At 38.7% G+C, this 10128-nt stretch overlaps 1 protein-coding gene across 1 annotated transcript in view; it reads right to left on the bottom strand.

Annotated features, from left to right (window-relative positions):
• Positions 1-445: 445 nt before the first annotated feature.
• Rb1 (RB transcriptional corepressor 1) overlaps positions 446-10128 on the bottom strand; it is a 133264-nt gene continuing 123581 nt past the window's right edge. Inside the window, exons 24-27 of the mRNA XM_057785801.1 lie at positions 9209-9239; positions 5482-5624; positions 4703-4752; positions 446-2315 (exon numbers count right to left, since the gene is read on the bottom strand). Coding sequence (XP_057641784.1) covers positions 2242-2315; positions 4703-4752; positions 5482-5624; positions 9209-9239 — 298 coding nt within the window. The 3' untranslated portion in view covers positions 446-2241. The remainder of the gene's footprint in view (positions 2316-4702; positions 4753-5481; positions 5625-9208; positions 9240-10128) is intronic.

The raw sequence follows: 10128 nt of genomic DNA, 5'->3' as shown, positions 1-10128 counted from the left end.
TCCTCACTAACCTGCTATTGTAAAGGAGCCTCCTTGTCATTTATTTTCATGTTTGGATGAATTTACTGCTTGTCAACAAGGGCCTGCAGTCACCAGTTGGCAGCTAAATAACCACCTACTGTCTCTCTGGATCCTTCTTTGTGCCCTACTGTGCTAGTTGCTTGTAAGGCTTCACAGTGTCTCCCGTTTCTGGCTTGTTTCTGACAGAGTATCATAAAACACACAACTTTTTAAGCAAATTCATTTCACAAAAACGGGCAAAAAAGGAGCAGAATTAATATATATGTATGTATAAATAATATGTGATATCACCCCCCGCCCCCAGACACACACACACGGGCCTAAAAGTACATTTCTGTAATTCTGATCATCAGAATGAATGAGATGTTAGGAGAAAGCTCATATACAGAAAACACTTAGTACAGAGACCATACCACACCAGTAAGGCTCTTAACAACTAGTTTATTTTAAAATAGACAAACTATTATAGAAAATAGGGACATAGTAATTTTGAATGTATAGTTTTAACCAGTACAAAAACAAAACCAATAGTGCAGAGTCTGCACCCTTAAGAAATCTCAATACAGGATCTTTGAAAATTCCTATAATTCTGTCACTAATTCTAACTTAAACTTACTAGCAAAAGACCTAGAAGTATGGTAAGCCCTTGACCTAAAACCTAACTAATCTGTATGATGTTCATGCAAAACTTAATGAAGAAATGAGGGAAGCTGTCTATTGCTTTTGTTATCAAGATAACTACCAAACTAGTAAAACTGAAACTAAAAGGAAAAAATAAAGTTCGTTTTCTAACAAGATCAGATTTCTTTTAAAAAAGTATGGCGTTTAGAAAAAGTGATTTTCTTAAATGCTAGCTGATGCTACCTTAAATATCACCTATTTTAAATTATACCATCTCTAAATAAGTTAATCCCACAAGACAATTTAAATACACCTTTAGGTGGAGGGGTGAAGGGAGTGCCTCTGTTTTCAATGCAGCTGTTTTAATCTGAAGCGTTTGCACGGAATCGGAGCATTAATGCCTAACTTATTTATAAACACCTTTGATTACTTGCAGTAATTGTTGGACTAGAAAGAGTGTGGCTTTGAATGAGCCAGTGTTATTAGACCAGATTGACTTAAAAAAAAAAATAGATAACTGCCAGTTCAAAAGATACCTGGAAGACATGTACCATTCCAGAAAAACAAAACTTCCCCAAGTTTAGAAGAGCAGAATTGCTGAGGTGCAAATAAACACTCAGCTCTATGAGGGAGAAATGAAGGTTCCTAGAGCTACACATAACAGTCTTCTTGTGGGAAAAAGTTGATTTCTATCTTGATTCTTCAGGACCCAGAAACATTAGAAAGTGCACTTGGGTTGTACTGTACTAGGGTCCTCTGCAGCACAGTTGTGGCCAGACTTGACTTTCAAGTACTACATGGGTACTTACAGATTAGTAATCTTAATGATTAAAAGGAAAAAAAACCTGGAGTACTATCAATAATCTTCAGTTAAAGCATGAGTTGGATGAATAAAAGAATCAATTCTTACAGGTTCTGAGGTATGAAATCTGTGTCAGTAGTAAGACAGTATCATATGTTCATACTTTGTGTTTCTTTTGCTTATATTTCAAAAGTAAAATATGTAAAACAAGCACACAGTACATTAGATTCTAATATTACAATAAGCCCAATGTGTAGAAATTACTTTTCCGTGGTTTTTAACAATCTGTGTCAGTAGGATAGTCAAGATAATTTGGTTGAATGTGGACAGTCAATCAACTTGCATCTGGAAGACAGGACACCTTTTTTAAGGGTATTCATGTTAAATTAAAAAATACATATAAATTAATAAAACCAAGAGCAAACATCACACATGTGCCACAAGGAAAGGCAAAGTAGTCAGCCAGGCATAAGGGGCTGCAGGACCCCTCTCCAGAGGCAGCCTCACTTCTGAGGGCAGCAGGCTCACACTGGAAATGCAAACAATCTGCTTTCATGTTTTAAATGGCATGATCTGCACAGGATTCTCAATCCTGTGTACTATCAATTCTATACCATTGATTACAACATTGAAGTGGCTTAGGAATCATCCACACAAATATTCATCTTGTACCTGCACATTTTATATCTATAACATGAGTAAACACGGCCATTCGTAGAACCTGGGAACTACAGTCACATCCATGAATCACAAGTCAGGTGTCCCCAGGGTCCACAGTGTCCACGGTCCTGAGATCCTCACTTTTCCTCCTTGTTTGAGATATCCATGATCTCATTCATTTTCTGCTTTTGCATTCGTGTTCGAGTAGAAGCTGAAAAAACACAACAAAGAATATTAATAGTGCTGAAGATGCTGGGTAAGTGGACCACGGGCTTCTAGAGCACTAGAACCTTGCAGTAGGGATCTTTTTGGTTTCCACATGGGATCTTGCTATACGGCCATACTGTCTTGGACTCATGTTCCTGTCTAGGTTACCAAGTGCTGGGATTATCATGTCTACCTAACTTTTTAAAAGCCAGACTCCTCTGTTAATCTCTTTTCTTCAAGCTATACCACCAGACTATGTCTGTCTGTCTGTTTGTCTGTACTGCATGTATATATGTATAAATTATAAATTAAACCTGGGCAGAGTTGGCTAAGGGTGAAATGATCAAAACATCACGCAACACTCTAAAACTGCAATAAATAAAAATATATAATGTGTACCTCAAATAGCATTTTAAAAATACCATTTCTTTGTGATTCACCCCCAAAACAGCCATGTACATTCCTACTGTTCCTCATTGCAAACCACTAGTCTAGAGATACTGAAGTCAAGTCTGGCCACTTAAACCACAGCTCCTGGCCTGCAGAGTGAGTGCTGTATTTTCCATAAAGGTAGGCATTCCCCTGACCCCAAAACCTTTTTTTTCCTTTTCTGAGATAGTTTAAACTGGGCATGAACATTTTAAAAATAATTATTAATTATAATATGGTCGAAACAAGAACACTTAAATTATTAAAAACAAAACAGTTTTTTTTACTGAAATAAAACATAAAAATGATGTTTTTATATATAAAATAAAGTAGAAGTAAGACTGTCTAGGGAAACAAATGAGAAGAGGAAGAGTCACCAAAGGGAGGGTAGGAGGGCGGCATGCTATGCTGTTAGAGCTGGAAAGATGGTTCAGTGGTTAAAAGTACATGCTGCTCTTGTATTCCCCATTCCCAACACCCAAGCCTGGAGCTTACAGTTGCCTATGAATTCATGTACGTACACATGTACACACACACACACACACTAAAAATAATTAAATCTAACCAAAATCCAACAAATTCTTGACTTACAGGCAGACATTCTTCATTAAAAAAAAAAAAAAGAAAAAGAAAACACAAACAGCTAGAACACAGATTCTGCATTAAATCCCCAGCACTAAAACAAATCACAGATATCCACATTGTCTCAGAATGACCCTGAACTTTTGATCTTCCCATCTCTGCCCCCTTGTAACATGTGTTTGTGGACTCCAAAAATACTTGTAAGCATTCCAAGGTTTGAATTTGGTTATTACTGTCCCATCCTTTACATGTACCTTGGGGGGAGGGGCACAACAATTTAAAAGATAAAATAGAAATGTATTAATGGATATACCTAATACTTTGAATGCTCGGTATATTTAACCTTGGTTTAAACAACACACATAAGGAAAAGCTTGTTAAAGTCACCCAGAAGTTCAGCTCTGCTGTGAGCTTTCTATTACAGCTGGCATCTCCAAAGCCCGGCTGTAAGTCCCCATCATACTCACTGGCACTACCTCCCAGCAGCCCCTAAATATTTTCACTCTTTTCAAGCTCCTTTCTTTGCCTATGACTGGATCTTGTAGCACTCACTACCACAGTTATTGCTATGACAACCAGAAACAACAGCTACTGCCTCCTTCCATCTACTTAATTTTTATAGTCTCATAATAGCTTAGGTTAAAATCTCATTTGTTGTAATATTTCAAAAATGATTTTCTCACTTTATTGATTTATTGTGTGTACACGTGTCTATCTACTGCAATACTGAGGACTCCAGACCTGTACACACCAGGCAGTCAACACTCTGCCACTCAGTGACAACCCATGACCTTACATTTTAAATTCCTGTCACACTGAAATATGGAAAATGACCTGATCTTCATTTTCAAAATTGTGATTTCCATTAATAAAAAACTTTTAAATTATCCCAATTTCTGCAGATGAAATGAGCTCAACAAACCCATGGTGTTTTGTCTGTGCTTTATGGACAGCTCTAGAGTTGTAGGCAATACCAGCAGCACTAACTGGACTCAGGAGATAACAAAAAGGAAGAGGAGATAAAGTTGGGAGTACAATATGAGGGGAGTAGCCTGGGAGGGGTGGAAAGATGGACAGCGGAGGAGATATGATCAAAATACATTAATGCATGCATAACATCTCAAAAAAATAAATTTTAAAATATTGATCAGCACCGGTGTGAGACTATTCAAGGCTCTTGGGAAGTGTGCCAACAACCTTCATTTAGTCTACCAATGTAATAGGCAAATATATATTCTTGTTTGAACTGTACTTTAAATGCATAAATAACTCTACCACTTGAAGGAATAATAGGTGGATTCCTTCATACGGTGAAAAAGTTTTCTTCAATGAAAGCAGCTGCTTTGATCCTGTATGTGAAGTGAAGGAGAGAATACTTACTCATTTCTGCCAGTTTCTGCTGGAATTTGGAGTCCGCTGGGAGATGTTTACTGCAGATGAAAAAAATATATATTTCAGCCGGGCAGTGGTGGCGCACGCCTTTAATCCCAGCACTTGGGAGGCAGAGGCAGGCGGATCTCTGTGAGTTCGAGACCAGCCTGGTCTACAAGAGCTAGTTCCAGGACAGGATCCAAAGCTACAGAGAAACTCTGTCTCGAAAAACCAAAAAATATATATATATTTCAAGAGCATTCACACAACTTCCTAGTAAATCTGTTTTCAATGACATTTTATTCTATTACTTTAATTTCAAAAGTTTCCAAGTTATCTAAATTAAAGATGTCACAAATTTATGATTCTATGCATTTTAATGGTTCTTATAAAGCACAATATTTAGTATTTTTCAAGAGAAAGAATTTTTAAATTTAGTGTTAAATCAACAGCCGTGTAAGACCACATGCAGACTTCTAATAACTGAGTCGACATGAATTTCCACAGGTGGCATCTGATTTCCATGCTGCTTCCCATTCTACCACTTCACACTTAGTATGTTGCTTTGTCTTGAGACAAGGGCTCACTATGTAGCTCTGGCTGCCCTTGAACTCACAGAGATCTACATCTCTGCCTTCCGAGTACCAGGATTAAAGGCATGCATCACCCTGGCCCACACCTACTCATTTGTAGCTATCCCCACAACACAGAACACTGACAGAACAGTGCTGAGCCTGCCTCTGTGCCCCAACTCAGCTGCCTGGAGCAAGCATCTCCAGGATTCCTACCTCCCATCTGCTTCATCGGCTCCCTCGATGTCAAAGCGCAGCTTTTTCAGTGGCTTGGGAGGGTTGCCACCTTCAGCACTTCTTTTGAGCACTCGGTCACTATTACACACCATCTGGTTTATTTTCTGGAACTTCTCAGATGTCTACAATTTACAGTAGAGTTCTTATTTAAAATCATTAAATAACACTTTGAAGTTAGCAGGTGTGAATTTTATTTTGAGGCATGTAAAAAGTCAGGCAGAAGGGATTTCTTAATTTTAAATCTCTGTCTTACTGGACTAAATGAGAGATTTTTTTTTAAATTAACATAACTGTGCCAATTCTGCCTTCACTACACACCCACTCTTCCTGAGTTCTCCCACCTTTTTCAAGCAGCTCTGGTTCTCTGTCATCCCTGTGCTATCAAATAGTGGCTCAGCCTGTGGCCTTGCTGGGAGTCACCCCCACATGAAACCAGGACTTTTTCACAGAGGCAGCAAAGCTGAGTTAGATTTCTGGAAATATATGGTTTGATTTAGAGTAGTACATAGTGAGAAGGAAGGCCACAGGTGGTGTGTTGACACATCATATGTTAATGGCATTTGTTGAAATGTTGATAATTCATAAAGGTTTTTAATTTGAATAGCCAAAGACTTCACAGTTTTAGTCCAGGTAGCATTATTAGACATGATGTGAGTTTGGTAAGAAGTGCCAGGGCACACCATACAACTTCACCCAGTAGATGAGTGTGTGGAAACAGCCCATCTCAGCTGCCTTTTCACGACTGAGTCAACAAATGAAGTCAGACTTTCATACACAGGTTAAATGTGATCTGATGGGTGCACTGGATAGGATAAGTTTCATTTAATGAAAATATATTTAGAGTACATACCAGCATGGCAGAAACCTAATCTCATGGCTCTATTAATATCTGGATGAATAGATATTTTCTCCTTTATTTTACAGGTTGAGGTAAGCAAAAGTTTGATGACTCTGTCACACACCTGCCTAGCTCCAGCTGTATTTGCATGACTCCATAGCTCCTTTGTGAAGCTGGCAGCTGTAGCCCATCTTGAGCCAGATGTCAGAGCACTGAGTATTTGGAAAGTTGACTTTTACACTTCATTTAGCATGCAAACTTCGGCCTACCTCTACAGCAGTGGTTCTCAACCCATGAATTGTCGCCTACCCTTCTGGCAAATTTCTATCTCCAAAAACATTTATTTTACAGTTCATAACAGTAGCAACATTACAGTTATGAAGTAGCAACAGAAACAACTATGGATGAGAGTCAGCACAACATGAGGAATTGTACTAAAGGTCACAGCGTTAGGAAGGTTGAGAACCACTGCTCTACAGTATGCTTTCATGTGTGCACACACCTGTCCTCTCTTTCTCTTCTCTCCTTTGTTTTCCCCTAAAACAATACTGTTGCTATGTAGCCCATGCTGGCCTACAAATCACTGTGAAGCCCGGGTTAGCCACTCCTTTAAAATGTTTTTATTTTACTGAAAATAGATATTGTTCATACAATATATTTTCATCAGTTTCACCTCCCCCAACTTCTCTGATTTCTCCCATTTTCTCTTCCATTAGAATTCATGCCATTTTTGTTTCTTGCTATAAAACAATTATGCATCTAAATAAATTAAATAAGATAAAGCAAACTAAGATAGGAAAAAACAAACAGAAGAAAAGAGCCAAAGAAAATGCACAAGGTACATGTGGATGCAGAGACACACGTGTTTGTACACACAAGAATCCCCTAAAAACACAAAACTGAAAGATGTAATATATGCACAAAGGACCTATAACATTTAAAGAAAAAGCCCCATCAAAACCTTACAAAGACAGAGAACTTCCGTTTTGTGTGAATCATCTACAGTTGGGCATGGGACCTGCCCTAAAGTGTGGTTTATATTCCCAGAGAGACTTCATTAGAGAAGAATTGTTTTCCATTTGTGAGCAGCCACAAATTCTTAATCCTCCCACCGACTGTCTTTCAAGTGCTGAGATTACAGATATTTATAATTGTGATGGCTCATCATGAAACCAATTATTTAAAACCAAAATTTTATCTGTTATTACACATGATGAGTGTGAATGTGAGCATGTGTACTATGGTGCACACGCCAAGGTCAGAGGACAAACTTTTGGAGTCAGTTTTCTCCTTCCACCTTTTATGTGGGTTCTAGGCATCAAACTCAGACCACGAAGTTTATGCCGCAAGTACCTTTATGCTCTGCACCACCGCACTATCTCAGTTCCTTGCTTATCAGAGAAAGACTAGCACTGAAAGGAAGGAAAGAAGGGAGTGGGCAAGTGGAGTGGAGAGAATAAATGAATGAGCGAGCATCAGAGCATTAAGTGTGTGGAAGGAGACCAGTAGCCAGAGACAAGCTGCTAATGCGTGGATACAGTGCCTCATTTCAGAGTACTGCATTTCAAATCCTAAGTTACTGACTTTCGAAACGTGTGTAAACATTTATATGAGATTATATGCATATACGTGGTACCATGTGACCTTTGTCTTCCTGTTCCTAAAACCCTTGGAACTTCCTGAGTGATAAGGATGACAGGCCATCCTTTGTTCTAATAGAGAGAACCCTGATGGGCCCCTAGATAGCATCAGCATGGGGTCAGAGTGTCAGAAAGACAAGCCTTGGTTAGAAACTGGGAATGTTCTTTTTTTTTTTTTTTTTTTTTTTTTTTTTTGTTTTTCGAGACAGGGTTTCTCTGTAGCTTTGGTGCCTGTCCCGGAACTAGCTCTTGTAGACCAGGCTGGCCTCGAACTCATAGAGATCCGCCTGCCTCTGCCTCCCGAGTGCTGGGATTAAAGGAGTGCGTCACCACCACCCAGCAGAAACTGGGAATTTTCAACCAGTTCCTAACCTCTAAGATGTGGAAAGTGGGTAGAGATTTAATTAATCAACTATCTGTACAAAATAAAATCCTTCAGCATCAGGACTGGGATAGCTCTTGAGCTGCTAACTCCACAGGAAGAGGTTAAGGACCCCAGTGGTCATCACCCTATGTATCTTTTCATCTGTATCTTTTGTAATAAACTGTTAATAGTCAGTAAACCATTTTCCGGAATTTTGCAAATATTCTAATAAATGGTCAAACCAGAAAGATGTTACAAGAATCCTCTGACTTTTAGCTGATATGAATGGTTAACAAGGTGTCACCCAGGAACTTGCCACTTGTGACTGGCACCTGGGAGAAGGTAATGTCCTCAGCCCTGGAACCTGTGGGATCCAAAGACAACTGGGTAATCAAGTCAAACTGAACTGAACTGGGTGACACCAGCTATGTATAGGGTTGGAGAATACACATTTCACTTTAGGAGTACTGTGAACATAAAACACTTTATATATGTATACACATGACCATTTACATGTATTTTATATAATCTCAGAGAAATGTTTAGAAAACATCTTGGAAGTGTACCAGTTATGAATATTATTCAAAGTTAAACCTGATTTAAAAATAAATCACAGATGGCTATCTCAATTTTATACAATATGACTAGAGAACATATCGGGCAATTGCATCTATATGTTCAGATTACAGCACTCTTCCATTCCTTTCTAGCTGCAGTATAAACCACTGATGTTCATATACGGATGTCCAACAACAAACCACCAAATAAAGGGAGATGCAGGGGCACATAGCACTTGCATCACAGTGCCCAATACATTTTATACAACATCCCATGACACCAGTTTTCATAGAAAGAAATACTCACCCCAAATGATTCACCAATTGAGACCAAGATTCTGTCAAGTTAAGATAAAACGTGAGTTAGTCGTGAAAACCAGACACAAACTGTGCAGATGTGTAGAGATGAGCATAGACACATCATTCTCAACCACCGCGAACCAAGGTTTCTGAGACCACTGACACCTTCTATCCGTTAGGATCGCTGTACCAGTGCTAGTGTGACCAAAGCATGACGAGCCAGGTGTTCATTTGCTTCTTTATGGGGTTGAGGATCAAACCCAAAGTTTCAAATACACTAGTCATGCATTCTACCATCGAGCTATACCCCCAGACCTCTTAGACTGCAATAATAACTCTAGGTTTGTGGGGCATAATTCTACCATGGCCCACATTTAAAGAGGATTTTTAAAAAGTTTTAAGATTATCATTACTTAGTTCTTCATAAATCAACAAATGTAATCTCATTCTAATTTAAGTTAGTTACATCAGATACAAACTTCTAAGTCAATAAATAAAATTTAGAAGACCAATAAGATGGCTCAGCAGGTAACAGTACTTGCAGCCAGGCCTGTGACTTGAATTCAGTCCCTGAAATTCATGGCAGAGAGGATTACTCCAACAAGTTGTGTTCTAACCCAACACGTGCATAGTAGCATGCAAAGTTCCCAGGTAAATAAATATAAAACAAAACAACAACAATAATTGTTTAAAAATTAAGGTCTGGTGAGATGGCTCAGCAGGTATAGGCACTTGCTACACATATCTGGCAACCTGAATTCCTTCGCCAAAACCCACACATCAAGGTAAACCAAGAGAACAGACTCTACAAAGCTATCCTCTGAGCACATGTGTGCCATGGCATGTGAGCCCCACTCCCCTCAATAAATATAATTTTAAAAACGTATGCTTATAAAGTAATAATCAGACTTTAGTTAGGGTTTTTAT

Source organism: Chionomys nivalis, chromosome 12 (genome assembly GCF_950005125.1).
Source record: "Chionomys nivalis chromosome 12, mChiNiv1.1, whole genome shotgun sequence".
NCBI lineage: Eukaryota > Metazoa > Chordata > Mammalia > Rodentia > Cricetidae > Chionomys > Chionomys nivalis.
The sequence above is the reverse complement of the archived record's forward strand: the minus strand, read 5'-3'. Positions and strand labels throughout refer to the sequence as shown.